Source organism: Hoplias malabaricus, chromosome 1, assembly GCF_029633855.1.
Source record: "Hoplias malabaricus isolate fHopMal1 chromosome 1, fHopMal1.hap1, whole genome shotgun sequence".
In the NCBI taxonomy this organism is placed as follows: domain Eukaryota; kingdom Metazoa; phylum Chordata; class Actinopteri; order Characiformes; family Erythrinidae; genus Hoplias; species Hoplias malabaricus.
In genome coordinates, this window is record NC_089800.1 from 86,849,402 (window position 1) to 86,867,982 (window position 18,581).

The 18,581-nt window shown below is 44.3% G+C and overlaps 1 protein-coding gene across 2 annotated transcripts in view; it reads right to left on the reverse strand.

Annotated features, from left to right (window-relative positions):
• syne3 (spectrin repeat containing, nuclear envelope family member 3) overlaps positions 1–18,581 on the reverse strand; it is a 49,395-nt gene that overhangs the window by 7,629 nt on the left and 23,185 nt on the right. For both annotated transcript variants that reach the window (XM_066685629.1, XM_066685621.1), the window contains exons 8-17: positions 15,067–15,241; positions 14,568–14,750; positions 11,280–11,423; positions 8,873–9,007; positions 8,280–8,441; positions 7,514–7,686; positions 4,931–5,582; positions 3,069–3,227; positions 1,033–1,200; positions 659–697 (exon numbers count right to left, since the gene is read on the reverse strand). In XM_066685629.1, the coding sequence (XP_066541726.1) occupies positions 659–697; positions 1,033–1,200; positions 3,069–3,227; positions 4,931–5,582; positions 7,514–7,686; positions 8,280–8,441; positions 8,873–9,007; positions 11,280–11,423; positions 14,568–14,750; positions 15,067–15,241 (1,990 nt within the window). The remainder of the gene's footprint in view (positions 1–658; positions 698–1,032; positions 1,201–3,068; positions 3,228–4,930; positions 5,583–7,513; positions 7,687–8,279; positions 8,442–8,872; positions 9,008–11,279; positions 11,424–14,567; positions 14,751–15,066; positions 15,242–18,581) is intronic.

Genomic DNA, 18,581 nt, shown 5'->3' on the forward strand with positions numbered 1-18,581 from the left:
AATTATTTAAGCTATTATTTCAAATTTTAATTATTAAATGAAAAATTTAAATAATTCTCTTTAGAATTTATTTTTTCTTCATTCATTTAATTATTTAATATTGTCACATAACACCCTCCATAGAGATGGACGTAGCTGTGAGAGATGGAAGAGAGAGGGTAATGTGGAGGAAGTGAGGGAGGAAGAGGAAGAAGAGGGAGAGAAAAATCAGAGTAAGGAGAAGAGAGAGAAGCTAAGTAATGAGAAGTGAACAGAGAAAAAGAAAATAATGGAGGGAGAGAAAGAAAGAGAGAGAGAGAGAGAGGTGCAAACCCTAAAGAATTGGAGAGAAATGATGCAGAAAACTTGGCTTGCTCCTCACAGAGAAAGGGGGTGGGGTGGGGGTGGGGGTCCTACCCTCTTGCACAAGTTACATAGTGCAGTTTCGGCATGGCTGAGCCCAGAGTAGCAAAAACAGAGGCTCTATTCGCCCTGTTACAGCTCAGTGAAGCATCAGAATGATTTTGAAGCTGTAATTTTATGGTGCACATATTACACAGAGTTCCTTTAAGTCTTTATAAATGTATTAACGTAGACTTACGTCAGTCGTAATAAAAGGCAGTGTAATCTCACTATTTAACAAACACAGTCAATACGTATTAATGCTTTAAAAATGTACCTTTGCACTTCGGATGAGTTCCTCCGGCTGGACTCCGACCTGGAACACAGTGGAGCTGATTTAGACAGTGATACAACTGCGCCTCCTTGTGGCTCGAACTGATCATTACGTCTAAACACAAAGATCTGATTCACCACTAAAACAGCTCTGTAACTGTCTGATATACAATGGTTTGAGAAGTTGTTTGATTTGTAAGAAAACAAGCCCTTATTTCGCGTCCTATTTCAAGTAAATAAGTAAATATTTTTTTCCCTCCGTCACAAATCAGTTTCCAGTGGTTGTGATACAGATTCTTTGGTCATACGGGCTGTTTTATGTTTTTGCGTTGTGTGTTGATGTTTTAGCGCCCTCTGGTGGTCACCCCTGAGCAATACCTTGCGTATGAGTTGAGGTCTGACGCTTTCAGCTTCCTTCAGTTTGGATTTGTAGAGCATCCACCTGTAGCGCAAATCCTCCAGATCCTCTCCTTCAGAATCTGCCTGCCACCTGTCCATCAGCTGCTGGAAGAGAGCCTGACCCTCTGAGACCCCCTCACGCAGACCCTGAGGAGAAACACAATATAATTCTAATGCAAACACATACAAACACACACAAATACACATGTGCACAGACATACCCACAGAGGCTCATCTGCATAGTCGGCCTTAGTGTTGTGACTAATCCCTCCGTAACAGCTTGGATGTAACATGGAAGCGAGCTCTTTACCTGTGGACTGTAATACTTTGTTCATGTAGTCCACATTTGTACCAATCAAACAGCACTGCGGGAACACTGGGGCAGACTAAAGAATGTTTTAAAATCACATTTAACCATGAGATACATGCATAGATAACCAAGAGAAAAAAAAAAGAAATTTCTGCAAGAATCAAAAGTTTGGGTGCAGATTCCAATAATTAAAAAATATATTGGATGAACCCTATACCCAGAGGAAACCCACGTGGACATGGGGAGAACACACCAACTCCTCACAGACAGTCACCCGGAGGAAACCCACGCAGACACTGGGAGAACACACCACACTCCTCACAGACAGTCACCCGGAGGAAACCCACGCAGACACAGGGAGAACACACCACACTCCTCACAGACAGTCACCCGGAGGATACCCACGCAGACACAGAGAGAACACACCACACTCCTCACAGACAGTCACCCGGAGGAAACCCACGCAGACACAGGGAGAACACACCAAACTCCTCACAGACAGTCACCCGGAGGAAACCCACGCAGACACAGGGAGAACACACCACACTCCTCACAGACAGTCACCCGGAGGAAACCCACGCAGACACAGGGAGAACACACCAAACTCCTCACAGACAGTCACCCGGAGGAAACCCACGCAGACACAGGGAGAACACACCACACTCCTCACAGACAGTCACCCGGAGGAAACCCACGCAGACACAGGGAGAACACACCACACTCCTCACAGACAGTCACCCGGAGGAAACCCACGCAGACACAGGGAGAACACACCACACTCCTCACAGACAGTCACCTGGAGCGGTAATTGAACCCACAACCTCCAGGACCCTGGAGCTGTGTGACTGCGACACCTACCTGCTGCGCCACCGTGCCGCCCCATGGATGTTTATGTAAAAAATATTTATTCCATGTCATTTCTGACCATTATGGTTATGTTTTTTAAATTTTCTTAATAAGAGGAAATCTTATTTCAATCTGGATTTCAAAAATATTTGGAAATCATCTGATATTTTTTCTGTTATTTTTCTCTAGCATCTGCCCCTCACACTGAAGAATGGACTGACAGAAATGCTTGGGGTAACTTGCCTTAAGCTTGTGCCAAACGTTGAGCTTGTTTATGACATTTCCTGTAAGTTTACTGCATTTTATTTGGACTCAGACGATATAAAAACAGTAGCATAACTTCCAAAAGGCTTCCAAAACAACCAAGATACAACTACAAATATTTCTAAAAGATTTCTCTTTCATGAAACAGACAATCTATGCAAAAAGCTCTTCGGCTTTTTCACTTTTCCCCCGAATCACACTCAAACCGCGAACAAAAAGCATCTATCGATTCTACTGCCAGGAGCTATTTTGGTCCTCTGGCAGGACGCCTAGTGTTTGTGATGCTCGTGTTTTTTTTCTGAGCTCAAGGTAACAGACGAGTCATGACAGCCGATCAGCGCGAGTGGAACAGAGCTCCACGCTCAGACTCTTCTGACGCTAGCATGGGTATATGTGTAAGTGTTCCCCCGCTGAGCTTCTCCTCTTGCTAACACAAGACAGCACCCCAGAGCTCCACATAAAACCAAGCGAATAGGACATCAAAACACAGAATGTTCAGCTTTTCATCAAAACGCCGAGTTTTTCGGAGCCAACATAAAACTTTAATCAAAAGGGGAGGAGGGGAGAAAGTGAGGACGTAACAAACAAGCCTGACCTTGAGTGTTTTCTGTCTCATCTTCAGTTCTTTGACGCTGCCGACGTTTTGGTTGTTCGCCATCGCTGAGAGTTTGTCGTTCGCTTTACGAAGCCAAGCTTCAAACTCGCGCCAAAGACCAGCCCAATCTCGATCACGGCGTCTCACGCCGGAGACCGTCTGGAAAAGAAACTCATTTCATTCATTTCAGCGCTGTATACAGTAGAGCAGTGGTGTACAAATGCGTAAATCAGAGGGAACCCTTTCCACAGCAACAATTCTGGAACGTAAGAACTAAACTTAATAATCAGTAAAGTATCCTGGCCTAACAACCGGGAGGACAATTCATTCATTCATTATCTGTAACCCTTATCCAATTCAGGGTCGCGGTGGGTCCAGAGCCTACCTGGAATCACAGGGCAACACAGACACACACACATTCACTTACACACTCACACCTACGGACACAATTCACCTACCAACCTGTGCTTTTGGACTGTAGGAGGAAACCGGAGCACCCGGAGGAAACCCACGCAGACACAGGGAGAACACACCACACTCCTCACAGACAGTCACCCGGAGGAAACCCACACAGACACAGAGAGAACACACCACACTCCTCACAGACAGTCACCCGGAGGAAACCCACGCAGACACAGAGAGAACACACCACACTCCTCACAGACAGTCACCCGGAGCGGGAAACGAACCCACAACCTCCAGGCCCCTGGAGCTGTGTGAGTGCAACACTAACCTGCTGCGCCACCGTGCCGCCCCGAGAGGGCAATGCTATTTTCAAATGTAAAATACTACTTAAACAGTCAGATAGACATTCGTTTAATTCATTCCCTGTGAAACTGACCACACTTGACTACGTGTTAATTATGGTTTAGGCGGCACGGTGGCGCAGCAGGTAGGTGTCGCAGTCACACAGCTCCAGGGGCCTGGAGGTTGTGGGTTCGATTCCCGCTCCGGGTGACTGTCTGTGAGGAGTTGGTGTGTTCTCCCTGTGTCTGTGTGGGTTTCCTCCGGGTGACTGTCTGTGAGGAGTGTGGTGTGTTCTCCCTGTGTCTGTGTGGGTTTCCTCCGGGTGACTGTCTGTGAGGAGTGTGGTGTGTTCTCCCTGTGTCTGCGTGGGTTTCCTCCGGGTGACTGTCTGTGAGGAGTGTGGTGTGTTCTCCCTGTGTCTGTGTGGGTTTCCTCCGGGTGACTGTCTGTGAGGAGTGTGGTGTGTTCTCCCTGTGTCTGTGTGGGTTTCCTCCGGGTGCTCCGGTTTCCTCCCACAGTCCAAAAACACACGTTGGTAGGTGGATTGGCGACTCAAAAGTGTCTGTAGGTGTGAGTGAATGTGTGTGTGTGTGTCTGTGTTGCCCTGTGAAGGACTGGCGCCCCCTCCAGGGTGTGTTCCCGCCTTGCGCCCAATGATTCCAGGTGGGCACTGGACCCACTGCGACCCTGAACTGGATAAGGGTTACAGACAATGAAAGAATGAATGAATGAATAATTATGGTTTAACAAGCATTTCTGAGGAGATATAAGATCGTGTGAGGATGGTGAAACCCAAAGGTAAGTGTGATATATAAACATAAGGGACTCCTAAAAACCAAGCAAGACCTAGTACAGAAACCACGCCTCCCTTTATCAGACAGAATAAACAGCACTTGAAGATTTCCTCTCAATAGATAAGAAAACATTCAAGCTTTGCTGGTTGTATTGACTGCTGCGCATCTACATTTTAACTGGGATTACTCAGATGTTTACAATCAGAAGATACAATCAACTTCTAAAACTGAACTTGGAAAAATGATCCCTGCAGAAAGCTGTAATAACACAAAAATAGGGGACATTAATTACAGATTTTTGTAAAAGTAGCACATTCTGACCTCTACTGAGCCAAGAGCGGCAGCAGGTTTAAACGGAGGACTCTGCCTTCGCTGGAATTCATCATCAGGGATTCTGAAGGGTCTTGAGAGTCCACTTTGGTCTTCACTTGCATAGTGGCCCCTAGAAAAGCCATATTTCCCCTCCAGATTAATATCCTCTGTTCCAGGAGGTTGTCCTTCTACCCATTCCCTCATCCTCCCTCCACTCCAGGATCCTCCACTCCTCTCCAATCCTGCTCCAGTCGAGCCCCCTGCTCCCTTCTGCTGACTTCCTACGACCGGTGAGTCTACTTCATCTACATCTGCACCCGTTATTCTGCTCAGGTCTGTGTGGATTCTGACTTTGCCACCAGGACTGGACTGACCATCAGCTATTTGACCTCCACCATCATGACCCATAACAAATCTCCCAACAGCTTCAAATCCTGCCCCTCTGCCCATCCCTGACCCCTCGTAAGGCCAGTCGGGCTCCTGGGCTGGATGACCATCTGCTCTGGCTCTGCTGGAGGACCCTCTACCTCTGAGTGAACCAGATTCATCCACCCACACTCGTCTCTGGTCAAAGTCCGGGAAATCGTCTGCCTGGTTTATGATGTTGTGTGCGTATACGGAAGAATCTCTTTCCCCTGAGGCTCCGTGTCCATTCAGAAGCCTGAAACGAGAGCATATTACAAAAGCATGAAATATATCGCCGCTGCCCAAAGAAAAACATGTATCTCCATTTTTTAAGAACAACCAGAACATTATATGAAATACACTCAAAATACCGTGTTTAGAAAAATGGCATCAACATATGACCCTGTTTAATAAACCTTGGTATGCCTGCTCTCCAAGCTAAACCTTGAGTTATTGACCTCCCTTTTCCCCCACTGGCCTAATACCTCCATTACAAATGCGCATGTTGACCTATTATCTCACACGCTAACAAAGTCAGGATCCGTTGGCAAAGCCTCAAAGTTCCAAACACCTTCAAGCAAGCTCAGGTAAGACCTCTACTCAAAAAACCTTCTCTTGCTCCTTCTATAGTAGAGAACTACCGACCAGTCTCTCTCCTCCCCTTCCTGTCTAAAATCATTGAAAGAGCTGTCTTTAAGTAGGCAACAAAATTCCTCTCCCCACATAACCTCCTTGACACTAACCAATCCGGCTTCAAGAGCGGCCACTCGACGGAAACTGCGCTTCTGTCAGTAATGGAAGCTCTTAAACATGCCAAAGCGACAGGTCAGTTCTCATCCTGCTTGACCTATCAGCAGCATTTGATATGGTCAACCATCACATCTTACTGACATGGGCTTCAAGAACAATGCACTCTCCTGGTTTGAGTCTTATCTCACTGGATGATCCTTCAATGTGTCATGGCTTGGACAAACATCAGCGCGACACCACCTCACCACAGGTGTGCCCCAAGGCTCAGTGCTGGGACCCCTCCTCTTTGCCTTGTACACCACCTCTCTAGGCCCAATCACACATTCACACGGCTTCTCCTGTCACTGCTATGCAGATGACACACAGCTCTATTTATCCTTTCCTCCAGGAGACACTTCAGTGGAAACTCGAATCTCTGACTGTCTCTCTGACATATCTACATGGATGAAGGAACATCACCTCCAATTGAATTTATCCAAAACTGAACTACTGGTCCTCCCAGCCAAGCAAGCTATTCTCCACAACATCAGCATCAAGCTAGAGTCCCTATCAGTGGCTCCCACCAAGGCTGTAAGAAACCTGAGTGTCATGGTTGATGACCAGCTGACCTTCGCAGATCACGTTACCGCTGTAGCTCCATCGTGCCGCTTCTCCCTATTCAACATAAGGAAGATTAGACCATATCTAACTCAACATGCAACACAGCTCCTCGTTCAGACGTTAGTAATCTCCCGTCTTGACTATTGCAACGCCCTCCTGACAGGTCTTCCGGCCTGTGCTGTGAGACCACTACAGATGATCCAGAATGCTGCAGCATGCCTGGTTTTCAACCAGCCTAAAAGAGCACATGTCACACCCCTATTAGTTGAGCTGCATTGGCTAACCTTAGCTGCTCACATCAAATTTAAATCACTAATGATGGCCTTCAGAGTATTCACTGGTTCTGCTCCCATCTCCCTCAATAGACTCTTAAAACCATATGTTAGTGCCTGCCCTCTCCGTTCCTCATATGAGTGCCAACTAACACAGCCAACCCCCCGTACAGGTCAGTCGAGGCTATTCTCATCTCTGGTACCACCATCAGAGCAACAGAAACCCTCTCCGCATTCAAGAAATCCTTGAGAACCCAGCTCTTCTGAGAGTATCTCTTGCACTGAAAGTCTTTCTTTAATGCACTTATTACTTCCTGGCGTATTGCACTCAATGTAAGGTAATTTGTATGAATTGTGCTGTAGTTTGAATGTTAGATCCTCTTTTGTGAGTCACTTTGGATTAAAGCGTCTGCCAAATGCATAAATGTAAATGTAAATGTAAATCTATGCTGAGCATCTATCCATCCAGGGGAGATGGAAAAGGAGACAAGAATTCTAAGGTTTTATATCAAACTTAAACAAAAGAGGATTCCTTTCAGCCAGCTCCCGGTCCCCAGACTCTGACCTGTAGAGGTTAAGACTGAGCGAGTGAAGGGACACCCAGGACTCGCGCAGACGCTTCAGGTCTCTCTGAATGTGAACCCTTCCCTCCTCAGAGGTTTTGTCCAGCACTGCTTGACCCTGCCCCTCGGTCCTGTGCAGCTGCAGCTCCTTTTCAGGAAACTCTCCCAGAGCCCTCTGCATAGAAACAGAAAAAACCCAAAAGACTTTAAAGAGACGTATTCATATATAGTTTTTATTACACCACAGCCCTGTTCAGAACGACTGGTTTCAGCACCTGTTCCTTTAAATGATAATGAGCCGCTCGCTGTTCACCCGGACCCCGAGCGCACAGCAGTGAGGAGCAAAATGTAGAAGCTCTGTTTTTTTTTTAGTCGTTTTTGCTCTGGTCTCTTCTCTGATTTTCTTATTTCTCCACAATTGTTGTGTTCGTTTTGCTGCGTTTAACCTCATCTTTAAGGATTCATTTATGGGCCTTTGCAAATTACAGAGCAGGTATTTACTTAAATGTATAAATAATTAATAACCTGTTGATATTTAATAAGACACAATTAAAGAGTAATTTCCCGCCAGATTCTCCTGTGTCACTGATGAAGGACTAGAGGACGATCAACACACACTGTGCAGCGACAGATGAGCTACTGTCTCTGACTTGACTTTATTTACGGCACAATATTCTTACAATAAGGTACTTAGAAACAATACACACTGGATATGCGTATGACCACACAGTCAGAAAGGGTATTAACATGAGTGTGTGTGTGTATTACCTCTGCTTCATGCTGTCTGTTCTCCACACTCCACTCTCCGTTCGGGCCACGGAACGACTCTAGCTTCTGCCTCATGATCATCAGCCATTTCTCCACGTTCAACAAACTCTCATGAAAACTCTCATGCTCCGAAATACTCTCCTCACTCTCGTTCACCTTCATCTGAGACACACACACACACACACACACACACACACACACACATTACAATCTTTCACATACTATTACACGTGTATACAACAATGCCACTATACAGCTGCTATAGGTTTGAGTTAACTTTGTTCAATAAATAACGATCTCCTCAGGCCAAAACAGCGCCTTAAAACTAAAATAACCACAGTTTGATCAAGGTCTTCAACATCATCATCATCATCATCAAAGCACAGCAGGAGATAAGGAAAGCAGGGGGGCAATCTTTGCGGCTTCTACAGATCTTGAGGACGGAGTCAGAATTACTTGAAGCTTGGCATTTTGAAGTGGCTAGTTAGAGGATATAAATTCACCCCATGAAATATTTCACATCTTTATTCATTAAGAAGACTGGAACTTTATTTCATTGGGACTTCCAAGAACCAGGAGTAGATCCTCCTTACCCGAACCGCTTTATAAAGCAGCTTCCAGTCAGCGTAGAGACGCTCAAACTTGGTCCTGTTGGTCGGACTGGATGACACCAACGTCTCTAGGGCTGTGATGTGAGCCTCGCAGTCTTCCAGGTCCCTCTTTATCACCTGTGAATTGATGGTTTATGGTCAGTATATTGATATATTTTCAAACAAGGTATCAGATCTGAATTAGCAGTGAGTAAATGGTGAAGAAGTTACATTATGGGACATGAGGCTACTGCAACATTTAAAGTGGAACTGATGAATTCAGCTTCACATCAAAGAAGAGTGAGGAGTGGGTGATGATACACGACAGTGGAACTCTTCTGAAGACCTATGATGTGCTGCTGAGGGTCCATTAGGTGCTTGAATGTTGTCTGGTTTTAACCACTTCACTTTGTATCACAGTTCCAAAAGGCAAGATGACACTCAAAAATGAGGTGTAGGGGTTTGTAACCCCTGCATTTGCATTTTATTTTGATCACTGTCCATTAATAAAAGCACTAATATCCCACATATGTCTTTGACTGAACATTCATCCCACTTTGAAAGAGATACTGAGATTTCTTGTGTATTGATATTCAGTCTAAAAAACTGAGATATAATATTTGTGACGTGTAATAATCAGTTAATACCCTTTTGAAAATTCTGATTATAGGCCAATTCTAAGGATTTACATTGTTTACTTCAGGCACATTCCTAGTTTGCAACCCACCTTAGTACCACAGTGTTTTAACCAATGAAACACCTAAGACTCTACAAAGGTGAGTAAAGGTTAATTAATATTTCAACAGTTGTGTAAATTGTATTTTAGTGCATTTACCCTGGTTTATTTCTGTTAAACCCTGTATAAATGAACAGCAGTAGATGGAAAGTTAGCTTTACTACACTACAAAGTGTTCTGGAATTAGGGCTGTGCGATATCGTATTGTTCGCGATAATATCGTCGTCGTTTTTTTTTACCGATATAAAAAAAAATCAGTATCGTGATAATGGAAGTGGAGGAGTTTAAATGCCTCGGGTCTTGTTTACGAGTGAGGAAAAGATGGAGCGGGAGATTGACAGGCGGATCGGTGCAGCGTCAGCAGTAACGCGGGCTCTGTACCGGTCCGTTGTGGTGAAGAGAGAGCTGAGCAGAAAAGCAAAGCTCTCGATTTACTGTTCGATCTATGCCCCAACCCTCACCTATGGTCACGAAAGAACGAGATCGCGGGAAATGAGTTTTCTCCGCAGGGTGTCTGGACTCTCCCTTAGAGACAGGGTTAGGAGCTTGGACATCCGGGAGAGACTCGGAGGTGGTTCGGGCATCTGGTTCGGATGCCTCCTGGACGCCTTCCTGGTGAGGTGTTCCGGGCATGTCCAAAGGGGAGGAGGCCCCGGGGCAGACCAAGAACACGCTGGAGAGAATACATGTCTCGACTGGCCTGGGAATACCTCGGTATACCCCCGGAGGAGCTGGAGGCGGTGGCTGGGGAGAGGGAGGTCTGGGTTTCTTTGCTCCAACTGCTTCCCCTGCGACCCGGACAAGCGGTGGATAATGGATGGATGGATGGAGTATCGTGATAATCCTGATATTCACAGCACAGCAACCATTCTGTGTTTGTTTTGTTATTTACTGTGATGTTTCAAGTTTACGTTTGCTGTTTATATGCACACACAATGTTCTGTGGTAGATTTATACGCTACATTATTGTTTTATACAAAACCAGAATCTTGGTAAGTTACAGTTTACAAAATAAGCAAATGTTTTTTCATATCGCCAAGAATATCGTTATCACCAAAATACCCTGAAATATCGTGATTATTATTTTAGGGCCATATCGCCCACCCCTATCTGAAATACTGAAACATTTGTAACAGCATTGGATCCATGTTGTTGAATCCAATGCTGGTGGTGATCTTTAATGAGTTGTTTAATGAATTTTGCATATAACAACAATCTCAATAAGGAATTCTGTCCGTATCATGACACGTTAGTCGTAACTGAATCCTAGGTTGAAGTATAACCCGAGCATAATAACTAAATAATAACCAGCACTTTAAAGTTTACAACTACTCTGAGATCCAGTTCTTCAGCACTGCATGAGAATTCTGGATCATACAGCAGCCCCCTGCTGTCCAGCATGATGCAACTCCCATCAATGTCAATTCTGACACAGGTTTCTAAGCATGCTCCAAAGTTATGCTCAAATCAAAAGTGCGCTCACTTGCAGTGGACGCAATACACGGCGATCGAACAAAGTCACATAGGAAAAAAGCTTCAAGCTGTAAATTCCACCTGCTGGTTTGGGGCTCCAATAAAGACGCTTTCTAAAGAATTTATCAAAGCTGCAACATTTATGAAAAACACCTTTGAGTTTGCTACTTTTCCAAACTCTCACCATGAGTGGACGCTCACCTTTAGCTGGTCTGCCTGGCTCTTTTTGGCCAGAATGTCAGGCTGGAGCCCTTCTGCTGTGAGAAATCTCTCCTGTAGGGAGGTCAGTCTCTTCTGAATAGAGTTGTAGGCATCACCAAAGTCCTTCGTCCTTGAGATCAATCCCTGATGCAAGAAAAAACAGAAACCTGTTTCTTTGTCTGAAAAACGCTGTTTTAAATGCAGTTGTGAGAAGGTGGGCATGCTGTCAGAGACACAGAAATTTGCATAAAAATCAAGTTTGGTGAGAAAGCAGTGTTTGTTGCAGTGCTGAAGGCAACAGTTTGGTAAATGCTGTCAAACAGCCAAGAAAAAGTGTCAAAACTTTGCTTCATGAATTCTGTACTGGAGCTACGACGCTAATGTAGTTAGACTCACATGTCAGGTTTGTGCCCATTATCAGAGTGCGTTTTATGAGCCGAGTCTTTAGAGGAACACCTGTCCACTTTGCCACCATCTTGGTATTGGCCTCAGGCAGTTATTTATTTCCACTCATACAAGACCCAGGTCCTGTTTCTTTGAACAGGGCAAATCTAAAACTTTAAACGTATTTGTAATTGTCACGATTCTCGGATGGTGGACTGACGGAGGTGGACTCAAACGCTAAAACACAGTGATTTTATTAAAGAAAAAACAAAACAAACACAAACGAACTTGAGGGCAAACACGACGAATGAATAAATGAAAGGGCTTGAAACAACAACATGAAATGAGGCAACGAAAACAAGGAACAACTGACTAGAAATGGGAACAACACAAAACAACTTGACTAGGAGTGGGAAAGAAACAAAACGAAACAAATGACCGATGAAAGGAAGTGACACAAGGGAACTTAAATACAAGAACAAACGAGACACACCTGAAACAGATAACGAGGAATAAGGACAAGGAGGCAGAACAAAGGCGGGACATGGACGGAGACAAGGACAATAACAGACAGAGCCATGTGTGTAGAGAGCACATGGCGGGGAAAACAGGCATGACAGGATGAGGGCGTGACAGTAATCTCTGATAAAAGATAGAAGACGAACTCTGTTTGAATATTGTTTTAACTGGTATCTCCATATGAAGGGGGCTTTACATTTAAACAGACCATGTGTGTGTTACAGCCACTTTAATGATGCACACATTGTCTCCAAGTAGGACTAGAAATGTCCACATTTTTGTAGGTGAAGGGTTATCTGACTGATGATCAACCACAGACTCTATGTTTTGTATAACATTTAGGCTGAGGTTGAATTCTTGATTTTAAGAAGAGTGCAAAAAAAGCACCTCTGTGTGACAAAATGTGGCGTCTGTTGGAGAACAACGGAGGATATCACCATTACTGGCAATTAAAGTCTTGAACACCTCAAACTGCTATAAAAACTTTTTTAAATCGAACAACTAAATCGTGCTCTGAAATATCTGCTACTACAGACTGAATAGAAAACTGTAGGAAAAGTTTGTGGCATTTGCTGACACTATAACGTAGCTAACAAATAATTAGCCACACAAACTGGTCGCCTACAACATCACATACTCGCCTTAAACCCAGCCGTTCAGTAATCTCTAATAGACTTGTTTATCTGGTTGCTGACACCATATGACAACGTTATCTATAAAGATGGACTAAACTGCGTAGCTAAAAAACAGCCTTAAGCAGCCGTCATGAAGCCTGAATATTGTCAGTAATTATGTCCAATATATCGCTCTTTTCATTTGAGCGTAAATTTGGAGCACATTGTGAAACGTGTCAGAAATGACATTGATGGGAGTTGCATCATGCTGGACAGCAGGGGGCTCCTGTTAGATCCAGGATTCCCGTGCAGTGGTGAAGAGCTTGATCTCAGAGTAGGTGTGCCCCTTAAACTGCAGTTTATTATTGTCATGGTGGATTTTAAACCTAAGTCATATTATCAAGTAGCTGCTGTTGGGGATTCAATAACTACTAACGCTGCAAGATAAAGAGGACTATTTCATAGTTATATAATATTATTATTATTAATATATTTGATTTAAATCTATTGTGAAATGGCTTGCAAAAAAACTTTTTTATGTGCTAAAAGAGTGGCCTGCATTAATTTGATCATACACTGCTGTTGCAATTGAAATTAGACTTGATATTTCTTGTTTTGTATTATTCATTATTATTATTATTATTATTATTATTATATGCCCCTCCAGGGAATATCCCTGCATTGCGCCCAGTGATTCTGGGTAGGCTCAGGACCCACAGTGACCCGGGTTCAGATAATGAATGAATTATTATTACAAAGTTTATTACTCAGTTAGAGCTTAGAGCTTTCTATCCAGTAACTTCTGTACAATTTCAGTAAATGTCAGGGTCTGCAGGATATGGATTAAATGCCCTGGTGAAATCATACAAATTAACTACAGTAGCTTCTATGATTTCCCACTCTAAACCTATATGCATTAATATGGAGTTGGTCTCCTATTTGTATCTATATCAGCTTCCACTGTTCTCAAAATCTCAGAGCTTTGGTGGCTTTTAAGCACTGAGTGCCTCAGCAGTTGGCAACTCCTCTACTTTTCATGGTCTGCCATTTTGTAGCCGAGTTGCTGCGGTTCCTAAACACATCCACCTTTAAATGATACTATTCACAGTTGATTGTGGATTTTGGAGGATCTAGAAGGCATTACATTTTACAAACTGACATGTTGCAACAGTGGCATCCTATTACAGTAACTTGCTCATATACAGTCAGCTTTAGGACAACCCATTCTCTCACAAATATTTTTAAAGGCAGACTGCAGGGCTAAGTACTTCATTTTATACACCTGAATGAAACCCCTGAAATTAAAGATTACGAGGTGTGTCCCAATACCTTTATCTATATAGTGTATAACAGTAAGCCAATTGTGAATATATATTGTGGAGCACTAAAAAGCCAAAAGGGAAACTATAGTTCTTTGAGATTTATTTAGAGGATTTGTTTGCATTGTGAAGCCTTTTGAATCATAGAATTACTGCAGGATAACACATCTATTATAATCATTATAATTATTCTTATTCTGTCTTGTAGTGCCAGACATATGAATGTCTATTTGAGATTAATTAACAAAAAATGTATGGAAAGAAATGTGATGATCTGGCCATCGGGGATAATTTTTCAGTTCCTCTTTAGCTCCAGGGAATAAGTGCAGTATAAAGCAAACTTCAGACACCAAACATGTCTTAGTTGATCAGCCACATTTGAGGGGAAAAAAGAAAACTGGTGCAAACGTAGATTATGTCGATTTTTGACTGTGACTGTAGTGGTATGGCACCTGCAGTCGACTCTTCCTCTGTAGAAGCTGGCTATGGAGCAGCTCTCTTTTCCTCATGTCTGCACTGAGCTCCTCTAGAAGACTTTGAGCTTTCTCCTCTCCAAAAACAGCGGTCAGAAGATCCGCCTTCACCTGCAGGAGGCTCAGACGCTCCTGCAGCTGCACGCTGTGCTTCAGGAGCTTCTGCAAATTCAGAAAAGAAGAAAGTCCATCACAATTATATAAATAGGCTCAAACAGAGTGAAAGTGAGTGGTTTAAAAACAGCACGGAATTTCATATGATGATATGTAAAGGCCCTCGTCGGTATGGATTTGCTAAAACAGCCATCATCCACAAGGAGAAAATGTTGAGCTTTTAAAAAAGGGCTCAGACCTACATCATATCAAAGAGCATCAGAGACCTCTCTGCTGCTCTGGAATATTTGGTTGTCCGTTCTGAAGCTGAAGGAAGATTTGTGAGAGGAGAAGGGAGCGCCTGCAGCTTTCTGGGGGGCATTACCTCAATATTCTGCACTAGCAGAGCGATGTGGGAAAACTCTGTCACTTCTGCCGAAGCCTCCAGGACCTGAGAAACAGCCTGACTCCACTGACTGAAGCCATGAAGGGGGTCCTGCAGAACCTGCCTTAGAGTGGTCTCGCTCTCAGAGGACAGACGAGATGACCGTCCTTTCACACTGCAACACAAAAACACACGTAAATGCATCTTATACTTCACTACGATGATACTTTTAGCCAGTAACAATTCATACTGTAGCTCCAGTTGTTACAGTTACCACAACATGTGAAAATGCAGAGGTTAGTCATAGGTCGGGGGGGGGGGGGGGTCTGTTCCCACAAGACCGTAATAAGATCTAATTATTGGTCCACACTCGCTGAGGATTACTTGGAAGCCCACTGCAATCAACAATTGATCCAATAAAGCAAAACTAATTACATAAAAAAAGGCTTGAGAAATGAAAGAAAAGAAAAGACTGTCACTGCCCAACACCTCCTTCACCCCACCCCCGTCTGCACATTGAAGTAGTCCGTAAAACACAGCCATGAACCACCCCCTAAACTCTAGATCATGACCTGAAGATCTCAACCCAAAAAAGTGTTGGCACCACGGTCACGGTCACAGGTGATAAGACCTCCCTCCCATACCCTCGCACATTTTGTCTGCTTCTGAAGGACTGTCCAAGAGAAAAATATTCTGTGTTAACTTGTGTTGCTCTATTTGTAATTATTTTAAGGACCTTAAAGTCGTTTAAGGCACAGGAAACTGAAATGATGATGATGACGGTTCAAGAAAAGTTTAAATTCAAGTCAAGTTTGCAAAGGCATCTTTGGCCAGTGAATGGAGGTGAACAGTTTCCCTCAGTTGAACCCAAAGCCCAGATGGACATTTCCCAATGATTTTTTCAAAATTTCCACATCGTAGCCACCAGGTAAAACTTAACCCTTAACACCTGGGCAAAGATTAAACCCCTCTTTTTAAAACAATGCACTGTGAATGCATTTATGTTCATTCTGAGATCTGCACTCACTGATTCATCTCCTTTCTTAGCATGCAATCTCCCTTCATAAACACATCACTGTAATCATTTTAAATGTAAATCTACAGTATTATCCCATGGAGGTCTGGATTTGGAATCATCCTCAAAATAAAAGTGGAAAATTAAATTACAGGCTGATCCAACTTCGGTGGAAATACCTCAAGACAAGTTCAAATTAAGCTCAGTAGTGTGTGTGGCCTCCACGTGCCTTATAACCTCACTACAACGCCTGGGCATGCTCCTGATGAGGCGGCGGATGTTCTCCTGAGGGATGTCCTGGACAGTCTGTGGTGCAACGTGGAGTTGGTGGATGGAACGAGACCTGATGTCCCAGATGTGCTGGATTGGATTCAGGTCTGGGGAAGGGGAAGGCCAGTCCATAGCATCGATGCCTTCGTCATGCAGGAATGGCTGACACACTTCAGCCACACGAAGCCTAGCATTGCCATGCATCAGAAGGAACCCAGAGCCCCCTGCACCAGCATATGGTCTCACAATGTGTCTGAGGATCTCATCCCGGTACCAGGGTACCTCTGGCTAGCATATGGAGAGCTGTGCGGCCCTCCAAGGAAATGTCTCTCCACACCATTACTGACCCACTGCCAAACCGGTCGTGCTGGAGGATGTTGCAGGCAGCAGAATGTTCTCCACTGAGTCTCCAGACTCTGTCACGTCTGTCACATGCTCAGTGTGAACCTGCTCTCATCCGTGAAGAGCACAGGGTGCCAATGGCAAATCTGCCAATCTTGGTGTTCTCTGGCAAACGCCAATCGCTCTGCACGGTGTTGGGCCATAAGCACAAGCCACACTTGTGGACGTCGGGCCCTCATATCTCCCTCATGGAGTCTTGTTTCTGACAGTTTGCCCAGAAACATGAATATTAGTGGCAAACCTTGCCACAGCTCGCATTGATGTGCCATCCTGGATGAGCTGAACTCCCCGAGCAACTTCTGGGGGTTGTAGACACCGCCTCAAGGGGTGAGTGTGACCAAAACATCAGCCAGAAAGGATGAGAATAGAGAAATGGTCAGTGGTCACCACCTGCAGAACCACTCCTTTATAGGGGTTGTCTTGCTAGTTGCCTCTCATTTTTACCTGTTTTCTGTTCCATTTGCACAACAGCGGGTGAAATTGATTCACAGTCAGTGTTGCTTCCTAACCGGAGAGGCTGATTTCACAGTAGTTCCCTTTATTTATTGGAGCAGTGTTTTACAGTTAGCTCATACTGCTACAGGGTTTGAAATCAGTTTAAAATCTTGCAACAATTACACTATCCTCAGCTAACCCTGCTATACACACGTTGGCATATAACAACCCCAGAGAAGATCTTTAAGGAGGAGGGTAAAATGTAGAGTAAATTACACAGGATGACTTTTTTTTTAGGTGTGTACTTCCTTTAGAGGTTGTTAACTGAATGCAGGACGTCTGGAAGCTGAACAGGTTTTAGCTGCAGGGCAGCATTTAATTAGCAACAAATTTATGTTGTGTCTGTCAAATTACATCATTCATATCAATGGTGTGTTTCGCTTTCTACCGTTCACACCATCTGTATTTTTGTCATGAAATTCTGCACAAAGACCATTCTGGTTATGTATTATTTAATACAAACTAATGGCAAAAATACTGACAAACACACAAACAAATCGGTCAGAGAACTAATTGGTAGACGTCCAAAATTATTTATGTATCTCACAAAAATGTGAGTTCTAGTTTATTTTCTATTTATTTATAATTTGTTGTGGGTTCGAGTCCCGCTCCGGGTGACTGTCTGTGAGGAGTGTGGTGTGTTCTCCCTGTGTCTGCGTGGGTTTCCTCCTGGTGACTGTCTGTGAGGAGTGCAGTGTGCTCTCCCTGTGTCTGCGTGGGTTCCCTCTGGGTGACTGTCTGTGAGGAGTGTGGTGTGTTCTCCCTGTGTCTGCATGGGTTTCCTCCAGGTGACTGTCTGTGAGGAGTGCGGTGTGTTCTCCCTGTGTCTGCGTGGGTTTCCTCCTGGTGACTGTCTGTGAGGAGTGCGGTGTGCTCTCCCTGTGTCTGCGTGGGTTCCCTCCGGGTGACTGTCTGTGAGGAGTGTGGTGTGTTCTCCCTGTGTCTGCGTGGGTTTCCTCCTGGTGACTGTCTGTGAGGAGTGTGGTGTGTTCTCCCTGTGTCTGCATGGGTTTCCTCCAGGTGACTGTCTGTGAGGAGTGCGGTGTGTTCTCCCTGTGTCTGCGTGGGTTCCCTCCGGGTGACTGTCTGTGAGGAGTGTGGTGTGTTCTCTCTGTGTCTGTGTGGATTTCCTCCGGGTGACTGTCTGTGAGGAGTGTGGTGTGTTCTCCCTGTGTCTGCGTGGGTTTCCTCCAGGTCCTCGGGTTTCCTCCCGTGGTCCAAAAACACACGTTGGTAGGTATAAGAAAATAAAATAAAAGAAAATATACAGTGTACATTCTTGCAGTATGAAGACTGGCTGCAAGTCTTTACAGCAGTGATCAGTGCCTCAATG